Source organism: Trichosurus vulpecula, chromosome 2 (genome assembly GCF_011100635.1).
Source record: "Trichosurus vulpecula isolate mTriVul1 chromosome 2, mTriVul1.pri, whole genome shotgun sequence".
NCBI classification, from domain to species: domain Eukaryota; kingdom Metazoa; phylum Chordata; class Mammalia; order Diprotodontia; family Phalangeridae; genus Trichosurus; species Trichosurus vulpecula.
In genome coordinates this window covers 14,536,121-14,562,827 of record NC_050574.1, presented here as the reverse complement: position 1 = coordinate 14,562,827, position 26,707 = coordinate 14,536,121, and the positions used below count along the sequence as shown (strand labels likewise).

Sequence of the window (26,707 nt, the reverse complement as noted above, 5' to 3'; positions counted from 1 at the left end):
GGTAATCAAAAACAAACACTTTGGAAAGGGGACAGGGTCAAGGGAGAAAATTCAATAAAGGGGGATGGGTTGGGAAGGAGCAAAATATAGTTAGTCTTTCACAACATGAGTATTGTGGAAGGATTATACATAATGATACGCATGTGGCCTATGTTGAATTGCTTGCCTTCTTAGGGAGGGTGGGTGGGGAGGGAAGAGGGGAGAGAATTTGGAACTCAAAGTTTTAAAAACAGATGTTCAAAAACAAACAAACAAAAAGTTTTTGCATGCAACAAGAAAATAAGATACACAGGCAATGGGGCATAGAAATTTATCTTGCCCTACAAGAAAGGAAGGGAAAAGGGGATGGGAGGGGAGTGGGGTGACAGAAGGGAGGGCTGAATGGGGAACAGGGCAACCAGAATATACGTCATCTTGGAGTGGGGGGGAGGGTAGAAATGGGGAGAAAATTTGTAATTCAAACTCTTGTGAAAATCAATGCTGAAAACTAAATATGTTAAATAAATAAATTTAAAAAAAAAGAAAAGTTGCAGGGCTTAAAATAAACTTACATAAAGCCCAGCAGCAACACATAGAAGGAGAAAATGCATTATAAATAACCACAGCTATCATAAAATACTTGGGAATCTACCTAACAAGGGAAATTATTTGGGGCCTCTGAAGAATAGAACAATCATAATGCATAGGAATATAAAACCCAAAATAAATATGGAAATGTTGAAAGAATACCCCGTCACCTTTGAGGAGTTCAAGACACCAACCCTGCTTGACCAACGTCTTATGGTGCTGGAAGAACTGAGAGACAGGACTGCTAGCTCATTGTCGTCACGCACTGAAAGGACATTGAGAATGAACGTGGTGCTTCAAGTCTGAAGGGAAGCACTTCCATTTTAATAAAGTGAAGCAGGTGTAGTCTGCGAACTATTGGCTGGCGAGCTTGATTTTGAGTCATTGCAAAATTCCAAAAAACATTATTAATGGATTGTGTTGGTCACTACAGAGTATCGTTGCATGATCAAGAGCTGATCATTATGGAAATTTGTAGAATATGTAACAGCACAACTAGATAGATCCTAAACTGGTTGAATGATTGCAGAGTCATCATTACTAAGCTGATATAAACTTGGAGGAAAAACAATCTGTCCTTAATCCTGTGCTTTTTCATTTATTAATAATTCAGATGAAGGTTAAATTGGAGCTCAAAATTAACTTTTAACCTGACCAGCATAGCTACCATCCTGTATGACAGAGTCAGAATTCTAGAAGATTTCAGTAGGAAAGAATATTGGCCCAAATCTAACAAGATGATACTAAATATGAGATTATTTGAAGTGTTACATTAGGATTAAAAAAAAACCTCTGCAACTGCAAGTTGGGCAAGTCTTTCCATCCATCACAGACATTCACCTGAAAAAAATGATATTCAGCATGGTATAAAGAAAGTGCAAGCACTGGATTTATTTAGGATATCTGCATTCAAATACAGCCTCATATTTTTTACTATTTGATGATGAATACATTTTTGTTCAATTATTAGAGGCCTACTTTCCTCACAAATAAAAATGTACTACTGATGGGGTATAGAACATGGGAGCCCCCTTCTTGAAACTTCCCACTTGATGAGGCCTTTGTCTGAGGCCATAAGTCACTATCCCTAAACCAAAATCTCTTGTTAGACTTAACCTAGCCTAGCCCTCCATTGTCCAGCTATTTCTCACCCTTGATCTTATTAAAATATCTATTCCCAAATCTGTTACCCTTAAATTAGCCTAGCCCTCCATTGTCTGTCATCTTCAGGTAGCCCTCAGCTATTTCCTACTCTTAATCCCATTCCTGGAGTCTGATCTCTAATTACCCCAGTCACATCATGATCCTTCTTAAACTCCTTCTCAAGATCCTCCCTAAACCCTTCCTCTAGTCACTCTTAGATCCCTCCCACAGTCTTTATGTATATAAGATCCATCTTGCCTCCATGAAGGTGCTCAGATTGAATCTGCTTAGCTTTAATCTGGCCCACTTGTCAGCCAAGTGTCACAAATGGTGAGATTTCTTAAGACTCTACCCAATATGGTAAATCTTTAATAAACTGTTTTTCTTTGGCTCTAAGAAGGCTTGAGTCAAATTCATTTGAGCAGCACCTGGCATATCAGTATTTTGGGGTCCTGAGAACCAACATATGGTTCCCTGACCTCATTACTACCTACTTCAAAGGTTTATTGTGGTGGGGGAGGAGACAGTTTCCAAATCTTAAAACACTATGGAAGTGTAAAGTGTTATTATTTTAATAGACTTCAAGATCAGTAAGTTAGGAGCATGATGAGGCAGACAAAATGGCTTATTGAGTGTGATCCTAGCATACATTAGAGCAGGTCACAGTGTGACTAGAGGCCTTCCAAGAGGTGACAGAAATACCTGCACCCATAGATCAATGCAGTGAAGATAACCAAACCTGCAACCTAATGAATAATCAGCTTCATGGGAGCTTTAAGAACAATATGCTAATTTAAGGAAAGAAATCTAGTCAATCAATTATTTAATTCTACATTGATCCATTCACTCAGGCCTTCTCACTGTGATTATCTCAATTGTATCCTGTATTTGTCTTAGATGAGCATGATTGTTTGTATTTTGTCTCCACAATTTCAGGTGCTTGAGACTACATATTGATCCTTTTCCTGCTGTTTAATGAGAATGTACTGACATTTTGTATAGCAGGAATATTGTAGAGATTGAGGAAGGGGAAAATGGATGGATCAAATCTGTGATTAAACTATAAGAAATCTTAGTAAAGAAATCCCCTCAGCCTGTAGAGATCGGCACCAGATGAGCAGTTTTCTGGAGCACTGATGACTTAAATGACTTGCTTGGAGTCTCGGGACCAGTCCAGGTCAGCATCAGAAATAGAACCTGTGTGTTTTCTTCCTGATATCTATACCAGCTTTCTATCTTCTCCCCAAGGGCTGCCTCAGTTGTTGCTGCTATTGTGCCCTTTGGAGTAATACTAGTTGCCAAATATCCATCTTATTTACAAATGTATTTAGTTCATTTTTATTGGAAATTATGACAAGAAGGAGGAGGAAGAGGAGGAGGAGGAGGAAGAGGGGGAAAAGAAGAATTTGTTTCTTTGTCTTCCCTGCAAGAAGAGATATAAACAACCAGATGTGGAGAAGTGTTTGTTGAATGAAGAAAAGACAACCTAAATAGGATTGACCTGGTTGAGGAAAAATTGGCATTTAGTTTTTGTACCGACCTTCAGATTAAGCCACTCTGGATGTATCTCCTCACAAATGGTGAGATCTTGATCAAGTAGAGACTGGGGGACAAACTGTCCTACTTTCACCAGTGCTTCATCACAATCATATGGCACTCTAAAGCTCATGATATTATATTTAGCCACAGGATTCTTTTCCTCATCCAGAATCACCTGGTCCCCAGCAGTGTTGTTGAAGCAAATATTCCTCAGAGATGAGTGAAGCTAGATGGAGAGAGAATTTAGTCACTCCCTCATGTCCACCAGCAGGGAAAAACAGAAGAAAGGTCAATGGTCCAGGAAAGAAACTCAATAGCGTATTCATTTATCTATTCACTCAATCAGTCATTTGTCATACAACATGTTTAACAACATCTTAAGCATGTCCTTTACACAAAGATTCATTGCAGATGTCAAAGTTTCAGTGCCTGATGTTTGTGTCAGTGTTATGGAATTAGGTTTTCAAAAGCCCTGCTTTTTCTGATTTACTTAAGAAGGAAATTCAAAGACTGGGAATGCAATTGCTACCATCCCTTTCATGTTGCTTTGAACATATTAAGTAACCACTTGAGAGTCCAATGAAATAATCCATGTAAAGTACTTTGCAAATTGTAAGTGTTATGCAAAAGTTAGCTGCTTCTACTGCTACTGCTGCTACTACTACTTCAAAAATTAAACTAAATTAAATAACATTCCAGACAGAATCAATCATCCATCTATTTGGGGATACTGATGGGGTCCAGGTGAATAGGCAAAGGGGAAGCTAGTTGAACCTTTCTCATTCAAAGTCCTTGATCACCTCTATTCTCCAGATCTCACTCCAACATCAATTATTGTCAACCAGTCCTTGTTCTCACTCCTGTGACCAATGTGTACCTCTGACCTCATTCAATGTATATTGATGATGAGGCATGGAGAACCATAAGTTCAATAAGCATTAACAGACGTTTATGCATGTTGATATCCATGAAAAACCATGCCCACCCAGTGACCCAAAGAGGCTTTTTTTCTGGAACAGGGACCTGGGGATCCTGAGTTCCAATTATTCCATTAGTATTAGCATTCCTTGCACTGACATAGATGATATTCACCCTGTGGCTGAGAATGTAATCTTCAGAAGCTGCTGTGGCCAAAACCAGAATTGTATTCATTGGCCTCCTGCAAATGAGACTCTGCATACTTAGCTAGACTGGATTATAGATACGTAGTTGGTTACTGCTTCCATACATGAAGCCTCTCTGGCTTTTCCGTTCTTCAGTCTTTTCAGTCATGTGCAGCTCTGTGGCCTCACGGTGTTTTCTTGGAAAAGGTGCAGGAGTGGCTTGCCATTTCCTTCTCCATCTCATTTTATGGATGAGGAACTGAGGCAAACCGGGTTAAGTGACTCGTCCAGGATCACGCAATAAGATTTTGAGACTGTATTTGATCTCATGAAGATAAACCAGTGCTTAATACCCTGCATCAACTAACAGCTACTTACTAGACTTAGACCACTTCAGTTTAGAAAGTTATAGGGATGATGAGCAGGGCCACCAAGGGAAAAAAAACTAACACAGAATATCCAAGAATTATGTCAGAAGAAATATGACCAATGTTCATTGCTTCCAGGCTCAATGATAAGGGGAAAAAAAGGTGGAAAATGACATTTTAAAGGAAAATAATATTGAATAATGTCAGTATGTTTATCAATGCGATGATCAAACTTCATTTCAGAGGGCCGATAGTAAAAACTACCACTAATCATTGTTGGATTAATGGGAGGAAATGAGACATACATTGGCAGTTGTGGTGAATATGTCATTTTGTTTTGATTAACTACAACTTTTTCTAATGAGGTAGTATTCAAGTGGGGGAGGAATCATTCAGATATAATTGTTACTTTAAAATTATCATTAAAACTTTTTTTTCAAAAAAAAGAATGACAATAAAGAATCTTTTTAATTGAATCACAACAAACTCAAATAAGTCTTCAGATTGGGACTGGAGAAGAGAATGAGATTCTTCTAAAACACGATTTCTTAACATTTTTTTCTAGGTGCTTTTTGCAGAATAGTGAAGCCCATGGATCTCTTCTCAGAACCACATTTCTTTGTTTCTAATTGCTAATGGAAAATTAGCAAAATGGAAGTTAGTGAAAATAAAGATGTAATTTATCCCATCCAAATTCACATATCTTCGGAAATCTATCGGTGGACCCCTTGGGGACGGTGACTAATGGTCAACCCCAGGTTAACAACCTATGTTCTAAAATGAGTCTGTTTCCCCATGTAATTAAATCTGGGGCTACCATCACTTCTCACAAAGATAAGTGATCGCTTGGAAGCCTGCTTTTCATGTCCATCGTTTATTGGCACTGAGAAGGGTTTCTGTATAAGGCCCTATTCTAAAGCACATAGAATGAGAAAAAAAGAAGAATTCACTTGAGAGAATACTTTATAAAGAGGGCAGTTAGGTTTCATCACATTCCTGCATCTAACTATTTGATCACTGTTTCTTTTTTTTTAATTTGTTTATTTTTAGTGTTTAACATTGACTTCCACAAGATTGTGAGTTCCAAATATTCTTCCCATCTCTCCCCTCCGCTCACTGCAAGATGGTGTGTAAATTGATATAGGCTCAACATATTCATTCATATTAAACATATTTTCACATTAGTCGTGTAGTAAGGAAGAATTAGAACCAATGGGGAGAGACCATGAGAAACAAGAAATGAGAGAGAGAGAGAGAGAGAGAGAGAGAGAGAGAGAGAGCACTCAGGCAAATAATATCCTTCAATCTGCATTCAGACTACACAATTCTTTTTTTCTGGATGTAGACATAATTTTCCATCATGAGTCTTTTGGCATTCTCTTAGATCCTTGAATTGCTAAGAAAATATGTCTAGCAAACTGAGTCATTGCATAATGTGGCTGTTACTGTGTACAATGTTCTCCTGGTTCTATTCACTTCATTCAGCATCTGTTCATATATGTCTTTCCAGGTTTTTTCTGAAGTCTACCTGCTCATCATTTTGTATACCACAGTAGTATTCCATTACATTTACATACCACAACTTGTTCAGCCATTCCCCAATTAATGGGCATCCCCTTATTTTCCAATTCTTTGCCACCACAAAAGGAGCTGTGATAAATATTTTTGTATGTGTGGGTCCTTTTACCATTTTAATGATCTTTTTGGGATATGGCTGTATCAAAGGGTATGCACAGTTTTATAGCCCTTTGGGCATAGTTCCATATTGCTCTCCAGAATGGTTGGATCAGTTCACAACTCCACCAACAATGTATTAGTTCCAATTTGTCCACATCTTCTCTAACATTTATAATTTTCCTTTTTTGTCATGTTAGCCAATCTGATAGATGTGACGTGGTACCTCAGAGTCATTTTGACTTGTACTTCTCTAATAAATAGTGATTTAGAGCACTTTTTCACATGACTACAGATAGCTTTAATTTCTTCCTCTAAATCCTGCCTGTTCATATCCTTTGACCATTTATCAATTGGGGAATGAGTTGCATTCTTATAAATTTGACTCAGTTCTCTCTATATTTTAGAAATGAGGCCTTTATCAGAGACAGTGGTTGTAAAAATTCTTTCCCAGTTTTCTGCTTGCCTCCTTTGTTTGTGCAAACACTTTTTTACTTAATGTAATCAAAATCATCCATTTTGCATTTCATAGTGTTCTCTATCTCTTGTATGGTCATAAATTCTTCTTTTCTCCATAAATGTGACAGGTAAAGTATTCCTTGATCTCCCAGTTTGATTATATTATCATATTTATATCTAAATTGTGTACATATTTTTTCTTTATTTTGTAATACAGTGTAAGATGCTGATCTAAGACTAGTTTCTGCCATACTATTTTCCAATTTTCCAGGCAGTTTTTATCAAATAGTGAGATCTTATCCCGGAAGCTGGGGTCTTTGGCTTTATCAAACAGTAGAAAACTATAGTCATTGACTATTGTATCTTGTGTATCTAACTTATTCCACCGATTCACCTCTATTCTTAGCCAGTACCAAGTAGTTTTGATGATCGCTGCTTTATAATTTAAGATCTGGTACAGCTAGGCCACTTTCCCTAGTATTTCTTGTCATTAATTCCCTTGATATTCTGGACCTTTTGTTCTTCCTGATCATTTTTTAATTTTTTTAGCTTTATAAAATGATTTTTGGTAATTTGATTGGTAAAGCACTGAATAAGTAAATTGATTTAGGTAGAACTGTTATTTTTATTATATTAGCTCAGCCTACCCATGAACAACTGATTTTTTCCAATTATTTAGATCTCACTTTATTTATGTGAAAAGTGTTTTGTAATTGAGTTCATATAGTTCCTGGGTTTGTTTTTGGAGGAGGAGTGCCAAATATTTTATAGTGTCTACAGTAACTTTAAATGGAATTTCTCTTTGTATTGCTTGCTGTTGTCACTTAAATATATTGTGTTTGTGTGTGTGTGTGTGTGTGTGTATACATACATATATATACAGAGAGAGAGAGAGAGAGAGAGAGAGAGATAAATGTCAATGATTTATGTGGGTTTGTTTATTTTACATCTTGTTTATATCTTGCAACTTTGCCGAAGATGTTTATTGGTTCAAGTAGTTTTTTTACTTGATTTACTAGGATTCTCTAAGTATTTCATACCATCTGGGAAGAGTCATATCTTTGTTTCTACTTTGTTTGCTATTCTACTTTCTTTGATTTCTTTTTCTTTGTTCACTGTTTCTTAAGCACCAATTTGATATCAGTTCTACACTGGATTCAGAGTAGGCTTGAGAAAATCTTTTCTGCTGTTTTGAGGGGAAGACTCGACACTTCAGGAAGAAAGAGTACATAACAAGTCCTGAGTATCCTGGTGTATCCATAATACCATTAATGAACAAACTCTTACGGCTGCCAGAGGACCCAAACCAAGAAAATCAAGTAAAACAAGGCATGTGCTTCTCTGACCCTTGGGAACACCACATGAAAATAAGAGAAATACCAATGCAAAGGAAAGTAGCAAACCAAGAATGTCCATGTGTGGGCCTGCCTTACCAATGGACCAATGGATATCTCAGACAAAGGGGACATTACCTGCCATGGCTGAGGCACCAGGTCTCCTTCATCTCTTATAGATCCCATTTCTGACCTGATATGGAGCATTTCATGAATAGCCCAGGCCACAGAATACACAGCATTGTAGAGCAAGCAACTGAGGCTAGACATGGTCATGTCAAAATGATGCAAAGGCAGCATCTCCAAGGAAGCATTAGGTGAACAGTCCTCTTGTTCCAGTTTTTCTGGCTCATCTGGGCACTCAAATGCTGAGACCCAGAAACTCTTAAGGAAAACATTTTCTGGATATTTGGTTGGGGTGACTGTCCTAAGAAATGCTTTGAAACCAGGTATCTCACTTGTCTGATATGAAAATATGAATGCTCCATGAAAAGCTTCACTAAAATGACCATAAGGACTCATGGTGACATCCCAATGTGATATGATAATCCAAACCTTCAAAAGTCCAAAAAAAGGTGGTTGAGAATATCTCAGGGTCATCAGTGAGTCTGTATCACCATGGATAATGATCACCTTGGCTGATGATGCCACAATTCTTGGCATAAAAGAAACCACAGATTCAGCATGGCGTCTCTCACTGACAGGGATCTTCTCTGTGATGGCCACACAAGCTTTGCTCTTTCTCATCTCTTCTCCCATGTCCCAGAGGAATTTCTCACCTCTCATGTCATCTGTGACAATCAGCCCCACCCAGGTCCAGCCAAAATGTAGTAGCAGCTGGACAATGCCCAAGTGCAGAAAGGAGTCCTGAGGGGCCATCTGGTAGAGGGAAGGAAATTGGGCCTTGTCACTCAGGGCAGGATCAAATGGGCCATAGCTTATCTGCATGGGGAAGAATTATGGGTCTCACTGGGCTATACAAAAGTGATACAGTTGCATAGCAACAAAACTCAATATATTACCCAATCTACCTAGCTTCATTTGGGAAAAAAAGAAAATATAGTGGGCTGCTTCAGATGATGATAGTGGGTGAAATTCTAATCATCCCCAGATTAGGTCAGCTGAAAGACCATGGCTAGAACACAGGATACTCTGATGCTACTGGTTTTCAAGCCTTCACTGCCCTGAACCATCCATGACTTCTTTCCCAAATACCTCAGCATTTCTCCTGATTCACTGTCCTTGTCTGTGTCTCCAAAGGAATGTCCTGCATCAAAGTGACACATTATTACTATTTATTAGAGATGGTGGTTATTAAGAAGTGATTCTTTCTCCAGGCAAAGTAGAATTCCTAAAGAATGGCATTGCTAAAAACCAAAGTGCCTTGTGAATAGATCTTTGCTCACATATATGAGGCAGCTAGATGTCATAGTGGATAGAACACTAGTCCTAGAAGCAGGAAGATCTAAGTTCAAATCCAATGTCAGACACTTACTAGCTGTGTGTCACTGGGCAAGTTATTTAACCAGTGTCTGCCTCAACCAAAAAGAAAAAATGGGCATAATAAGAGTACCCATTTTCCAGGGTTATTGTATGAATCAAATAAGATATTTCAACATTGCTTTGCAATGTTTACTTAACTGCTAAATATTATTTTATGGTAATTGAAAAAATATTTCACTTATGTTTGCAACACTGGTGACTCATTTTGAAATAATATAGTTTTTTTAGGATTAGAAATTTGTTCAGTCACTTGGGTAAAGAGGGTCCTTTTACCAGTGCAGGTCAGCACTTTTTTTGCTAGACCTATGTTTAGAATAACCTAGAGCAATGAGCGTTTCAGTATTTTACCCAAAGAAGTGTAGTCAATCCCTTGCCCAGGTCCTGGGCTCACTCTCCCAACCCCGATTCACACTAGCAGGGCAGGTTTCTAGACAACAGTTGGATATTTCTGACCTCAGGCTTCTAGAGATAACCCTGAGAGGCTAGGTATGTCATTCGAATGCTCATTAGTACCTAGAATGATTCTCCCCCCTCCCCATGAAATATCAGTTAATATAAATTAGTAAGCTAGAATTAATTAGCTTTTGGAAGTAGTTATTTAGTAATGCAACACAGTAAGAATAGTTGGTACAAACATTCCTCCCAAGAGTTAATAAAGAGCAAGGAATAACCTAAGTATTAATACTAAAAGTAAGAGCTCATATAAGTCACTTAAATTATCTGAACCTCAGTTTTTGTTGTCTTTAAAGTAGAAAATCAGGTTACATAATTTGAGAAGGCTCTTCCAGGTCTAACAAGTAAATGACTGCAATCTCTTCTGTATAAGGACTACAGTCTTTCCCCTTATCTCATTACATTATTGTATGGCAGCAAAGTTGAGATTGCTGAGGACAAGCCAGTGGAGTTCAGGTGGAAAGACAAGGCCTGGCAAGAAGCCTGACTAAATTGAAACAAATACCATCAGAAGGTTGGACACATGGTGAAGAATTTTGTTGGCCAAGATAACTCCTGAGCCCCAGTGAGACTGTGATCCAGAGTAGAAGGGGGAGGGAAGTACCAGTAGTCATGCCAATGACGGGATCTCTAGAGCTATGAAATCCATTTTGACTGCCCTGTCTCAGAATATGATACTTGGAGTGGGAAAGACATTAGTGCAAATCTTGCCTGAACACCTAATAGTTGTGTGGCATCTAGGTGGCATAATCTAGGGAGTACTGGGCCTGGAGGCAGGAAGAACTGAATTCAAATCTTGCCTTAGTCAGTTACTAACTGTATGACCCTGGGCAAGTTATTTAACTTCTCTCTGCTAAAACTTCTTCAATGGTAAAAGGGAGATTATTAATAGCACCTGCCTCCCAGGGTGGTGCTAATGGTCAAATAATACCATATTTTTAAAGCCCTTCACAGGGTGTGGCAGACAGTAGGCACTTAATACAACTTCTATTTTTTTTCTCTCTTCCTTCTCATACAATGCTAGACAAGTCACTTCATCTCACAGAAAGGTGTAAAATATGGCAGGTTCAAAACTCCCTACCTGTGGTAATCTGTAGAGCTCCAGAAGGGTCCCCATCTGGATAGAAAGAGCAGATGTGGCTCCTCCAATAACAGCCATGGACTTGTCCTGCCTCTGACAACTATAATTGGGGGTGGTGGGGTCCTGTCCTGAAAGCCACCTCAGGGAGCTCTCCAAAGTCTTGGCATCACTATGGTAGGTGTTGTAGATTTGAAATCCCAGGGTAGTATTAGGGAGCAGCCTGGAGTCTCTGTTGATCTCCTCCACAGCAAACATCAGGGCCAGTACCTGCTGGTAATTTTTGTGTAGCCACCTGCAGAGAGTGGGGAGAAGATCAGAAGATAGTAACAAATACTTGGGAGCCCACCAGCTTGAAGAAGATAGGTCCAGCCATGCTAAATTCACACTACAGGGCCCAGGGCACAGGCAGCTTGTTCTGTGGATTACAAAACCTCATTCTCATGACCAGCACCCCTGTACTATCGACCTATCTCAAATTTGGAATGTGGGTACTGGAGGGGGAAATGCTGCAGAATTCCTAATGGGGCTGACTGCCTAGAATGCTCTCCATGTTCACATCAACCTCTTGGCCTCTTTGCCTTCCTTCAGGATTCAGCTCAACTCTCTTCTCTTAGAGCCCTTGCAAGTCCCTTCATGGTTAGTGTCTTTCCTCTGAGATTATTTCCCATTACAATGTATTGCATTTACATAGTTGTTGGGATGTTGTGTCTGTCAATAGAATAGCAGCTCCTTAAGGGGATGGACTATATATTTGCCTTTCTTTGTATCCCCAACACTTAGCAGAGTGTCTGGCATGTAGCAAGTACTCAATAAATGTTTGCTGACTGACTCCCTAAACTCAGTCATTTCATTCAACCAATATGTACTGACCAGTTACTTATGTGAAATGCACTGCTCAAATAAGAGTGGTTCCCTGGTCTCAGTTTCATAATCTCATCCAGGAGTTACAGGCATCATTAAACCCATTCTCAGCAGACTGTGATAGATGCCACATTCCTAGATCTACACATACTATCAGTTCAGGGAGCAGAGATGTGCCCTCTAGCTCAGTGTCTTCTGTCAAGAGGCCACTTTTACCCATTAAGGAGAATCCTCCCAGGGAAAAGCTCAGCCATTGCAAATCTACCTCTTCCTAGCTAATCACAACCTGGCTCATTCTTCAAAGTGTCTTTGGCTATTTTATCCTTTGAGGGAAATTATAGCAGGGTCTGAGTCCTGAAGGAGGTAAAGACCCCACTGCGGAGAGCAAGTTCACTGAGTGCAGCAAGGTTACGACCTCTTGCTGTCCTCTTCAGTATATCTGAAGCCTTAGTTCCTTGGATTTGTGTCTAACATAGGATCATATATTCTTGTATTTTTCTCTTAGAACCCATTACTGAACCAATACCCAATGTTTTTCCTTCATACCTGCCATAGCTCCTTCCCCCAGCTAGTGTTTGCTCTGTATTTCTGCTGGTTGTTATGAGAATGGCCTTCTAGTTTGAACAGAGAACTTTTACTCCTAGCTCTCCATAACAGAGAGATTACTGTTGACACTAGACTACCTAGGCCCAGCCAGACTTTAGTATAGCTTTTAAAAAGGAAAACACTTGGTCTTAGCCAATTTTGCTTACTCTTTCTCTTATCCCCTCTTCTTGGCTGTTCAGCCACAGAGAGAGACCAGAGAAATGTCCTATGCATTGTTAACTGTGACTAGAGAAAGAGAAATGCAGAGAGGTACCTTTGTACAGGGGTGAGGACCAGAGTTCCAGTGAGCCACTGAGGGAAGGTACAGAGATATTATAAATGGTCATATTCATGATATTTAATGGTTACGTTGACATCAGTGTGGGAAGGCACTTACCTTGGCCCCTCACCTCTGTGTTTCACAAGACACCAGAGAGATAGAAAGATTTTCTGCATAAGGCATCCCAATTCATAATTCTCTGAACCAAACACATGCCAGGTTTTATAGTGTCTTGGAGAAAGCCAATGTCAGGCAATTCTCCCTGCCTTTCTTGCCCTGTTCACTGACTTTTCAACGTAGACAAAATCTCATCACCAACACACATTCTGGTTCATAATGGATGCCCCAGGTGCTTCCCAGGCTTTTACACTAGCACCATGGCCAGTGCCACAAACACCACAAGTCCCAAACCTGTCCAGTCTTTGCCACATAAAATCTTTACAGGTTCATTCTAATCTAAGAGCAACTTGTAGCTCTAAGACCTCAAATTCAGGGAGGGTCTCTTTTCAGAAATTTCCAAAAAGACTAGGGTGATCTGTACCAAAACACCTATAATTGTAGTCATCAATGGAACATATCCCTACCCGCCACCACCGCCCCCCCCACACACACACACCATAGTCTACCTGACTGGAGCACTTCCCCAGAGTTCACCATGAATTTTTGCCTCTTTGAGGGAGCAGCACTGTGATAAAAAGGACCTCAATGTCAAAACACTTTAGCTTGGTCCTCACATGCATCCAACATCTGGAACTGAGGAAGGCTTTAAAGAAGATTGGCCACTGAGATAAGAAATATAGCCCTCTTGGGAGACTTCACAAGTAGTTATTTTGCCCTACCATTTTCTTTGTCTTCCTTTATATCAAAGAACAAGTACCTGGACAGACTTCTATCGAAGGGTAGAGAACAGGAACTGACAAAGTTGTGGAAATATTTGGATCGAGGGCTTGTGGTTTAAATCATTGTGGGAACCTCCTTCACTAACACAGCTCATAAAGTCTCCACAACTTCTAGTAATAAAGACTTCTCAATGTGCACAATGTGACTCTAAGTGTCAAGTGGTTTCAGAGCTGGTATTTGAAACTAAGTCTTCCATACTCCATATCCAATCTTCTATTGAACATTCACACTATTTTTTTCCAATATTTTTCCTCTAATGTCTCTAAACATTAAAGTATGTACTCTTGTAAATGTAATACAAATCTACTTAATTTAGATGGGGAGCGATAACCAAAAAAAAAGAGCAAATGGTGGAAATTTGGCAAGAACAATGACAAAACTCAATTATAAAAAGGTTCATAAACATCATTCAGTATAAGAATTAAAAGATTTTACAGGAATTTTTTTCATTGACCAATTTCAATAGTTTAGATATGAAGTATTAACAGAAATTTATTTCTTGGTAGGCCACAAAAGAACAACAGAAAGTTAAATGTCAGAAGAAACATGAAAAAATATTACTTTTCACAATAAATTGTTATAGCAATACCCCTTCTAGTCTGTATCCTGAAGAGATCATAAAAAAATGGGAAAAGGGCCCACATGTACAAAAATATTTATAGAAGCTCTTTTTGTGGTGGCAAACAATTGGAAATTGAGGGGATGCACATCAATTGGGGAATGGCTGAACATACTGTGATATATGAATGTAATAGAATACTATTGTGCTATAAGAAATAACAGAGCAAGAACTATGGTGTCTGAACACAGATCAAAGGATACTATTTACTCCCTCTTTTTTGTTTTGTTTTGCTTTTTCTTTCTCGTGGTTTCTCCCAGTCATCCTAATTCTTCTTTAGAACATGACTAATGTGGAAATATGTTTAATAAGAATGTGTGTGTAGAGCTTTTATCAGATTGCACACTGTCTTGGGGAGGGGGAGGGAGAAAATTTAAAACTCAAAAGCTTATGGAAGTGAATGTTGAAAGCTAAAATTAAATAACTCAATTTAAAGAAAAAAAGAAAATAATCTTGTATTCTTGAAGGCAAGGATTTTCAGTTTTTCATTTATGTTTATAGTGTCCAACGCAATGCTTTATACATACTGAGTGCTTAGACAATTTTTTTAAAATTAATTAAAATGTGGTACCTAGAGCTGAATATAATACTCTAGATGTGGTTTGACATAGGAGAACATAAGAATAGAGCTCATTGTCAAAATTCTATACTTAATAAAGTAACCTACAATATTCTTAAAAATACAACCAATGTAAATAGTCAAAATTTTACTACAATAAAAAGTTACAGAATTGATTATAAAACAACATATGTTAACATGTTACTCCCAGGAAATATTTAATTTTTAAAATAGATTTTTAAAAGATATTATTCTAAAATAACTCATACAAGTCCAAGTATTTTTAAGCATAATCGGCAATATTCAGTTTGACAATGTTGGAATTGAAAAAGACCTCACAATCCATTTCATCCAACTCACACATAAAAGTCTCCTCTACAACATTCCTAATAAGTGATAATCTAGAATTTGCTTGAATGCCTCCAATTTATGGGAATTCATCATCTCCTGAGGTACCTTGTACATTCTGACTCGTTATTAAGTTTTTCTTTATAACAGGATTTATTTTCTGCTACTTCCACATCTTCCCCTTTGGAACCAAACAGAACAATTAGATCTCTCACCCACATGACAATCTTTTAGAACTTTTATGGAATGACCTTGAGATCCTTCTCTATTCTGGTTGTATTCTTCAGGAAAATCTCCAGGTAAAAATGTTCTTTGCCAATTCTGGCATCTAGACTGAACTTCATATTTTAAATAAAGTATGATCATGTCACAATACATTCAGACCATAATCTGGCTAGTCTTGGAAACTATAACTCTCTCGATGTGGCCTAAGATTATATTGCCTTTGTTGACTGCCATTGTCACATTCTGATTTAACACCTTATTCACATCAAATTGGGAAAACACAAAAAGCACGAAGATCAATGCTGTCAAGGTTGTGGATTAACAGGCATATCCACTCATTACTGAATGACTTTCAAGTCAGTAGAATCTTTTTAGAAAGTGATATTATTAGTATATCAGAAATTAACAAAAATGGCTATATTCTTTGACCCAGAATCCCCTTTTTTGGAATGTACTCAGAGAGTGTTATCAAAAAAGGAAACAAAAAGGTTAATTTGTGTATGGAAAAATTATTTCTACTTGAAAATAAAAAAGACCCTAGAAGCCATTGAAACAGTAAGGCAATAATAACAATGTAGATGACAATTGTCCAAATGCGTATGTGGTCCTGTATCACAAAGTATACAAGACTCTCCACGTAGAAGGTAGAAGAAGTAAACCATTTATTTAGACACCAGAGAACCATACCCCACAACCAAATGCTCAGCTCCTACAGCCAGTCAGTCCACTTCATCATAAAAGCAAAGAACCCAAAACATTCTATACAGAATATCACAACATGGAGCCTCACCATCCCAAAACCTCTCCAACCCCCTGCTGGGGTCTTCCCCAAAGCAAACTCACGGTACAACTAAGTCAGCCCGTTCAGTTCTAAAAATCATGGGTGGCCAGTAGCAGCCATAACATCTCTTTCTCTCTAAGCGTTTTCTGTGACATAACTTCCTTTTCCTGTCAGGAAGCTCCTCCCACCTCATATGTTTTAGGCTTCTTGTGATGTAAACAGGTCACATGGCCTATTAATGGGTAGTAAAGATCTTCAAATCCAAATTGCTACTACAGCCATCTAAACATCCATCAATAGGCAATAGTTATTTAAATTAGAGATTCTTTGATAGAACAGAGTCACCATGGTGTTGTGGAGTGGTATCAAAGACAAATAGACTAAACCATATATGCCTGCAGATTGCATATTGACTTAGAAAACTGTATATTATCTTTATCTTGTTTTATTTGTCATCTTAAAGATTACCCAAATGCATTTTTATGTGGTTTGTGTGGCAATCAGAAGTATGGCCAAATGAGGCCTTTAGGCCATGAATTTAATGTCTCTAGTATTGTTCATAAAAAGTTAGCTTCCAAATCAAAATAGCCTGGGCTCTATTCTGCCTGTGATACATAATGTTTGCATGACTCTGAAGAAGACAGTAAACATGGTCAGTGTGCCCAGGCAATTCTCCAAAACTATAATGAATAGATCAATTGTCGATCTGCACTGGTAGAATGAATTTTCTCATGGTGAGCTCATTATACTATTAAATTTGTGTGTGTGTGTGTATACACACACACACATGTAAAAATTTGTTCATGTGTGTGTATATATAGAATGCATATACATGAATATTGTAAGAAAATAAAAGTGGACAAATATGAAAACCATCAAAATAGCCTCACAAAATATTGTAAAACAACAAAAACAAGCAGAACAAGAATAATAAAGCATATCCTAAGTACAATGATAACGTAATAGAAAAAGAATGGAAAAATAAGGAATCGATCCTGATAGGGACTTAGAGCAACTAACTGAAAACTTCTTTCAACATTTTGGGGAAGATTGAAATTTAGTTATTTAAATATAAGCAGTTATAAAAATACTTTTTGTTGTTGTAGTGCAGTTTAATATTACATTTATCACAACACCTTGTAAACAGTTAAGGAAATTTCCAACAGAATTACATAAATGCAACCAGGAACAAATAGTTCAATTCTTGAATGGGAATAAATTCAGTGAATAAAGAGATAAATCTGGCAAGGGTAAAGAAAGTGACGAAAAAGCACAAACCGTGTTGCTTGAACAGGGAGGCAAAAGGAGAGGTATCAATTACTTCTTAATAATGATATGCTTCATGGCTTTTTTTTTTTCAGAAAGGCCTGGAGGCAGGATGTCAGGGTTTAGAGTTAGGAAGACCTGGGTTTGAGTCCTGCCCTTGAGATATTACCATGTGCAGCACCAGCTTAACTAGCATCTATCATGGAGGCTAGAGATGCTGTTACTGTATCTTTAAGAAACAATAGACTGTTGAGTGACTGGCAGTGTAAGTGTACGTCTGGGGAGACTGTTACCTGCTTTGGTGAAAGAGAGACTGGGTGAGGTACCCTGTGAGGAATGATTTTATGGAGGATTTCTCAACAACTTTAGCCTCTATCTTGAGAACATTGAATGGTGGGTGTGTACTCGCAAAACAGAGAAGACAGCAGTTACAGTGATGTGATAAATATGCCTTTGGCTATGATTGTCCTCGCAGATGAAATAATATAATTATTTATATAACTTTGTATTAATTTGTTACAATGTTAGTAAATAGTATAGATAGTAACATTAGTGTTTAAGCTTAGGAGACCAAGGAGTGAGATTATACATACACATGCATAATATAATACACATACATTTATACATATATATACACATATATATCCATATATACATAGGAAGAAAGAAATTGAAAGAGGGAGAGGGAGGAAGAGTAAGATGAACTACTGCTTTAGAGAAATTATTTCACTAGTTTATTAAAGAAATTTTAAAAATTACCATTTAATACACTGGGGTAAGGACTTAAATCTTATTAGTTAATTAAGGTGAGAAAGGCTATGACTTTAGTAATTGGTACCTTTCAATGACCTTAAAACCCAGGATTTTTTCAATGATTAAGGCATTAAGTCAAGGAGGGCAGCTAGGTGACATAGTAGATAGAATGCAAGGCCTGGAGTCAAGGAGACTCATCTTCCTGAATCTCAATCTGGCCTCAGACACTTGCTAGGTGTGTTACGCTGGGCTAGTCACTTAACCATAAATACCTCAGAGGCCTCATCTTTCAAGTGGGCTGGAGAAGAAACTGGCCAATCACTCTAGTATCTTTAAAATGAGATGGAGCATAAAATGCTAAATCACTTCAGTACTCTGCCAAGAAAACCCTAAATGAGGTCAAGAAGAGTGGGACAAGGCTCAAAATAACTGAACAATAACCTAGTTGAGAAGATCCTTAAGATGAACCTCATCCTGCCCCATTAAGGTCGCATATGAACTGGCCAACCTAAGTAACCATCTCATCTAAGCCCTTCATTTCATCTTCATAGTTAGAAAGTATGCGGCCTTTTCAACATTTTGTACAGAATTTCTCATTTGAGCCCCACAATATCCCTGGGAGTTTGGCACTAACATTATCCCCATTTTACAGGTGAAGAAACTGAATCTGAGAAAGACTTTGTTACCTGTCTAGGATAAGACAAGTCTTAAGTAGCCAAATCAGGACTTGAAATCAGGCCTGCCTGACTCCAAGTCCAACATTCTGTCCACTCACTATGCCTCTTCCTCTCTGATGAGGAAGCTGAGGCCCAGCAAGGTCAAAATCACCCCAGGAATGAGGATTAGAGGCACATTTAGAACCCAGGTCCTCTGATTTCTGAGTCAGTATGCCTCCCCAAGCTGCCTCCTCAGAATAGATTTTGTCCATCCATTCCTGATGCTCTGCTTTGCTGTGACTCAAGGAGTACCCTTGGGTAGAAAACTGTTTGCGGAGCTCATGTCAGGAGCATGAATGACAAGAAGACTAGTGACGGGGCCCCAGTTACCTCGGTTGTGTCTCTTCAGCAAACATGGAACCAGCACATGTTCTGTGTCACCAATGACACAGAAGAATCTTATGGATCAATCCAGCCACCCTGACTAGTAGAGGGCTCTGCACATGCATTCTTTAATGATTTGGGATGGGGGCTTCCTTCATTTCATCATCTTAAGTGAAAGAAGACACATAACTCCACTCTCGCTCACCCTCACCTGTTATTCACAGCCTGCATTTATTCAGTATCTGTTAAGCACCATGGTATCCTGGAAAGGGCACTGGTCTCAGATGGCGGCAAGAAAGTAGGGACTAGCATGAGCTCCCCTGCCGAGTCCCTCCAAAAACCTATAAAAATGGCTCTGAACCAACTCTAGAACTGCAGAACACACAAAACAGCAGAGGGAAGCAAGGCTCCAGCCCAGGACAGCCTGGATGGTCTCTGGGTGAGGTCTATCCCACACGGAGCTGGGAGCTGGGAGGTGGGAGCTGGGAGCTGGGAGCGGAGCAGAGCCCATGCGACCAGCACAGACCAACCACACGAGGAGCCGGGCGGAGCATGCCCTAGCGCCCTGAATCAGTGAACTGCAGCAGTTACCAGACTTCTCAACCCACAAACACCAAAGACAGCGGAGAAGGTTAGTGGGAAAAGCTGCGGGAGTGGAGGGAGTGGAAGAAGTTCGAGGTTCGGCCACCGGAGGGGCAGTGGAGGTGGGGCAGCTACAGCTGCAGTTGCTTCCAGCCCCAGGCCCACCTGGTGGGAGGAATTAAGAGGCAGATCAGAGCAGGAGTGCACAGCCTGCTGAAGATTTAAGCCCAGTCTGGGTTGGGGGTTTTTGGGGAAGGAGTAGTGCTGGCATGGCAGAGCTGGCACATCCCCCCCAAACGTGGAACATAGAATTCTCTAGTCTACAAGCAGTCATACCCCACTGAAAAAGGGTCAAGTTAGTTGGTTGGGAATATGGCCAGGCAGTGAAAATGCACCCAGATTCAGTCTCAGACTTTGGATTCTTTCTTTGGTGACAAAGAAGACCAAAACGTACAGACAGAAGAAGTTAACAAAGTCAAAGAGCCTACAACAGAAGCCTTAAAGAAAAACATGAACTGGTCCCAGGCCATGGAAGAGCCCAAAAAGGATTTGGAAAAGCAAGTTAGAGAAGTAGAGGAAAAATTGGGAAGAGAAATGAGAAGGATGCAAGAAAACGATGAAAAACAAGTCAATGACTTGCTAAAGGAGACCCAAAAAAATACTGAAAAATACACTGAAGAAAACAACACCTTAAAAAACAGACTAACTCAAATGGCAAAAGAGATCCAAAAAGCCAATGAGAAGAATGCCCTGAAAGGCAGAATTAGCCAAATGGAAAAGGAGGTCCAAAAGACCACTGAAGAAAATACTACCTTAAAAATTAGATTGGAGCAAGTGGAAGCTAGTGACTTGATGAGAAATCAAGATATTATAAAACAGAACCAAAGGAATGAAAAAATGGACGACAATGTGAAATATCGCATTGGAAAAACCACTGACCTGGAAAATAGATCCAGGAGAGATAATTTAAAAATTATTGCACTACCTGAAAGCCATGATCAAAAAAAGAGCCTAGATATCATCTTTCAAGAAATTATCAAGGAGAACTGCCCTGATATTCTAGAGCCACAGGGCAAAATAGAAATTGAAAGAATCCATCAATTGCCTCTTCAAATAGATCCCAAAAAGAAATCTCCTAGGAATATTGTCGCCAAATTCAAGAGCTCTGAGATCAAGGAGAAAATCCTGCAAGCAGCCAGAAAGAAACAATTTGAATATTATGGAAAAACAATCAGGATAACACAGGATCTGGCAGCTTCTACATTAAGAGATCGAAGGACTTGGAATACAATATTCCGGAGGTCAATGGAGCTAGGATTAAAACCTAGAATCATTTACCCAGCAAAACTGAATATCATGCTCCAAGGCAAAATAAGGATTTTCAATAAAATAGAGGACTTTCAAGCTTTCTCAGTGAAAAGACCAGAGTTGAATAGAAAATTTGACTTTCAAACACAAGAATCAAGAGAAGCATGAAAAGGTAATCAAGAAAAAGAACAAGAAAAAGAAATTGCAAGGAACTTACTAAAGTTGAACTGTTTTGTTTACGTTCCTACATGGAAAGATGATGTGTCTGTTTCATGAGACCTCATATTAGGGTAGCTGAAGGGAATATGGATATAGATATAGATATATGTTTATGTATATACATATAGATATATATGTGAATGTGTATGTATGTATATATGTATGGATATATATATATGTATATATATATAGATATATAGATATAGATATATAAAAAGAGAGAGAGCGCGAATACAAGGTGAGTTGAAGATGAAGGGAAGATACCCAAAAGAAATAAAATCAAATTAAGGGATGAGAGAGGAATATATTGAGAGAGAGAGATAGGGAGAGATAGAATGGGGTGGATTATCTCGCATAAAGATGGCAAAAGGAAGCAGTTCTGGGGGAGGAGGGGAGAGGGCAGGTGAGGGGGGAATGAGTGAATCTTGCTCTCATCAGATTTGGCCTGAGGAGGGAATACCATACATACTCAATTGGGTATCTTACCCCACAGGAAAGAAGAGGGAAGAAGATAAGAAAAAAAGAGGGGATGATGGAGGGGAGGGCAGATGGGGGTGGAGGTAATCAAAAACAAACACTTTTGAAAGGGGACAGGGTCAAGGGAGAAATTTCAATAAAGGGGGATGGGTTGGGAAGGAGCAAAATATAGTGAGTCTTTCACAACATGTGTATTCTGGAAGGGTTATACATAATGATACACATGTGGCCTGTGTTGAATTGCTTGACTTCTTAGGGAGGGTGGGTGGGAAGGGAGGAGGGGGGAGAATTTGGAACTCAACGTTTTAAAAACAGATGTTCAAAAACAACAAAAAAAAGTTTTTGCATGCAACAAGAAAATAAGATACACAGGCAATGGGGGCGTAGAAATTTATCTTGCCCTACAAGAAAGGAAGGGAAAAGGGGATGGGAGGGGAGTGGGGTGACAGAAGGGAGGGCCGACTGGGGAACAGGGCAACCAGAATATACGCCATCTTGGAGTGGGGGGGGTAGAAATGGGGAGAAAATTTGTAATTCAAACTCTTGTGAAAACCAATGCTGAAAACTAAATATGTTAAATAAATAAATTAAATTTAAAAAAAGGAAGAAAAAAAAAAAGAAAGGCCTCTCTGGCCAGGCTCTCTTGGAGCTTGTGTTTCCTCATCTATCAAATATCTATAATGATAAGCAGGCTGCTGGCCACAAAGGGAATGCTTAGGGCTTCCACTACCTTTCACACACATACACACACATACACACACACACACACACACACACACACACGAGCAATTCTGGGCTGACCTGTATTCTGGACAGATTCTTCACAGAATGCTAATACTAAAATAAAGGATTCCTTTACTTGGTTGCATCCAGTGATGTGGCACACTTGCTCATTACCCAGGACGGGTGCCCAAACCAAATATCCCTCCTCACAGGATGAAAAAATACTATTTTTAAGTTGATATTTACTTAAAACCTTAGGGTTTGCAAAAAAAAAAAAAAGCTTTGTATTCATTATGCCACTGATGGTGACAATCTCCTAGGAGACAACTACTATAATTTTGATTTTTATGTGAGAAAATTGAGCCTCTGAAAATTTAAGGGAGTATAAAAGAACGCTGCAAACCTTAAAGCACTATATAGGAGCTGTTATTATCATTATTATTAGTATTACTCAGAATCATACCTAAAAATTGCCTGAGGCTAGATTTGAACTCAGATCACCCTCCCTCTAAGTCCAGCATTGAAGAAAATGATGCTGCTACTGCTAGTGCTAGCTAGCCTCTTGCTTGGCTTCCCACCACGTCAGGACCTTCCTCCTTCCTCTTCAGCACTGAAAGCATGGCAGGCAGCAGGAAAGACAAATGGACCTTGTCCCAGAAAATGAAGTAAAGGACAGGGTTTTCCTGCTTCTTGGACTCAAGTGGCCGTAGCAAAGATTCAGATGATAAAACCACCCCTCCTAATTCCTAAATGAGGGAAAGGATTTTTAATGCATTCTGGAAAGATGTCAGGGTAGGTCAGAAATTTCAAAACTCTCCAGATTTCTTCCACAAATAGAATATCATCATAAAATAATTACAGAGCAGCAAAAATACAGGGGTAAAGCAGTTGTCCTCCTAAGATAACTGGAGAGGACCTCAGAAAAGACTGGACCTCTGTGAGCTTAGGTTTGGCCTGAGGGAAGTGTATACACCCAGCCAATTAAACTGAATCAGCAAATGTAGGCCCTGAGAGAAGCAGACTGGGCCTCAAGAAATTTCCCTCAAAAACTTCTACCTCACAGTTTCAGGAACTTTTACCTCAAGAACTATTACTATTACTAAATTTTCATCCAAGGAACAGCAAACCACTGAGTGGGTGAAGATTGAAGCACCTCAACTCCCCTTTCCCCCAACCTACTGTTTCCAAAAGCCAAGCCTAGTGCTGCTGATCAGAAGTGATGTCTGTGGGCAAGGAGGAGTGAGCACAAGCCTGGTAGCTGTGGTACTGGAAGGAGCAAGAATATTTTGGATACAGCAAGCCTGGGACTCTAAATGTGGCTTGGGGCAGAGGAGTGGAGTTACTGAAGTTGAACCCCTGGACAGAATTCAGAAAACAACAGTAAGGAGGATCTCAAGTCTAGGCTAACGTTGTCTACAGATTTTAAAGATAGATAAAAGGATGAGAAAGACCCAAAAAGAGTCACAGACAAGAGGACATGGAAAGTCTTCAGGATCTGGAGACTGAATACTCCGGCTTGCTCCTCTATTTCCTAAAATGAAAGCCCAGGCACCTATCCACTTACTGATGTGCATTACAGGCCTTGTGTGGATGCTCAGCTCCTCTGAAACTCTTCACTGCCATTAAGTACAGGGGGAAAAACCCACCAATGACCAGGTCTCCATCTCTGTGGACTCGTGGGTTGATTTGCTCAAAGCAGGGGAACTTTTCTTCCCTGACTAAAGAAGAAGGTATGATGAGGAGCAAGAAGAGGGTCCTCAAAAGGAACATTGGAACCTGTGTCCCGAGCAGTGCCCCAAATTCTGAGCCTGAGAGCAGCCAAGGTGTCCACAGGCAGTGCTTGAGTTATACTTCAATGGGAAAATTGTTCTGTATCAGAGTGCCTTATCTGGACATATGCCCAGACACTTGTAATTATCTGACACAGCAGCACACAGAGCAGAAGTCCACCTCCGGGACAGGAGTCAAACTGAAGGAACCAGGTGTCATTTATAACCCTACTAAAGATCAGAGGGGTATGGTCCATAATTGGTGAAGATGCATGTGTCAAGAAGGAGCTCCAGGGAGCTTCACTGCCTGGGGTTCTGCACCTGTACCTCAGCCTCCAAGAGAAACCCAAAAGAAAAATATGTTTGGACATCTTCCTCAGCAAATCCCCATGGTAATCAGGCAGACTGTAGCCTCAAGGACACTTGCTGAGACTTGGCACCTTGTGTGCCACTGACACAGCAAAACTCCCAGGACTCAGAGAGGGGCATGAGTTTGATTAGGGTGATCATCCCTGATTCACTGAAAAGGGGGGAGGATGAGCTGATGTCAGTGTGGCTATCAGCCTCATGCATCAGGACCTAACCCTGTATGAGTTGGGCAGTGCATGTCTTCCAGCCTCAGGGCCTGGAAATAACCCTCTACAAAGCCTGTACATGAATAGGCTACTCACAGAGGGCCCGAGCTCTCCCACCCTGCTGCCTGAACCACATCTGAAAAAACAAAGACAAAAAAAATAGAAGGCCTTGTCCTCAAGGGCTAATACATAAGTGGAAATTAAGTACAGTACAGATCATAATGTGGTAAGCTTCTTTTTCCAGGGCAGGGGCTTCCCTAATGCAGGTTCTGTAAGGAGTGACAGGTCATCAGTCTTAGGTGTAGATGGTGAGGCTACTGGTGATAGAGAACTGTAGTGGCATTTAGAGTGGAGGAACAGAATAGACAAACTGCTTTGGCATGAGATCAAGTCCCTTAAATGAAGGCAGCAGAAAGAGAGTGTAGTGTCTATAGGTCTGGAACTCAGGCAAGAAGTAATGAAGAAATTAAGGCAAGGGGGAGAACGGGGAGGGGAGGGTAGTTATCTAGGAGGCAGCGACTTCCAGAAGATCCCAAGGAAGTCCAGAAACTAGGAAGTGAAGTGATTAAGAACCCTTGCTCGGGGGCAGCTAGGTGGCGCAGTGAGTAGAACACCAGCCCTGGAGTCAGGAGGACCTGAGTTCAAATCCAACCTCAGACACTTGACACGTGTACTAGCTGCATGACCTTGGGCAAGAGACTTAACCCCAACTGCCCTGCCAAAAAAAAAAAACAAACAAAAAAAGAACCCTTGCTTATTACATCTTCAAATATAGGGGCCAGATCTGAAGATCTCTGTTCCATTAAGAACAGAGGACAAGGTCAGAAAGACGACTTAACCAGTAAAAGTGAGCAAGAAGCAGGTATCACCAAGATACTATTACAGCTGTCTGCAGCTAAGTTATGTATTTTATCCCATATTTCTCATGTCTGTGTAAGAGCCTCTGGGACCAAGTTCCTGGCTCTAGAATCTTCTTTATCCTACAGCTATTCCAGATTGTTCCTCTCTGGCCTTAGCAGGGCCATAGCATTTGGAGAAAATGATGCAGTCCAGTAATCCAGCACTGGAGGCCAAGATGTCAAAAACTTCCACAGACACAATAGACCTTGGAATTCTGGTATGTGGGGTACAAAAAGATACTGCAGAAGACCAGCATGCTAATGGTGATGAACTAAGCTTCACTGAAGGTGTCAGGAAAGTTCCTGACCAGGAGAGCCACTATGAATCTGCCCAGGACCAGGATGCCCATGTAGCCTAGGACACAGTAGAAAGCATTAACAGAACCTCAATGATGATGTATCCAGGTTCAGAGTGAATGTCCATACCTAAGAAGGGAGGTGAGGTCCCAAGCCAGATGCCACAGGGAATCAGTCGGATCACAGAGTAGAGGAAGACTAAAGAATTAGACACCTTAGGCTATACCCACATCCTAATCCTGCTGCCTGGTCTTGTGTCCTTAAAAGCCAGAATCACCACGATGGTTTGGTGCTAAAATAGAGGAAATTGCCACTGTGAATACAATTCCAAATGTTGTTTGCTGAAGAAGGCAGGTTGCTGTGGTAGGACAGCCAGTGCAAAGCAAAGAACAGAGGATGTAAAATATAAGAGATGAG

At 39.8% G+C, this 26,707-nt stretch overlaps 1 protein-coding gene across 1 annotated transcript in view; it reads right to left on the bottom strand.

Moving 5' to 3' along the window:
- The window catches only part of LOC118837917 (vomeronasal type-2 receptor 26-like), a 46,982-nt gene extending 22,462 nt beyond the window's left edge, over positions 1-24,520 (bottom strand). The window contains exons 1-4 of the mRNA XM_036745067.1: positions 24,315-24,520; positions 11,225-11,516; positions 8,326-9,129; positions 3,251-3,475 (exon numbers count right to left, since the gene is read on the bottom strand). Of these exons, the coding sequence (XP_036600962.1) occupies positions 3,251-3,475; positions 8,326-9,129; positions 11,225-11,516; positions 24,315-24,520 (1,527 nt within the window). The remainder of the gene's footprint in view (positions 1-3,250; positions 3,476-8,325; positions 9,130-11,224; positions 11,517-24,314) is intronic.
- Between the last annotated feature and the right edge of the window lie 2,187 nt (positions 24,521-26,707).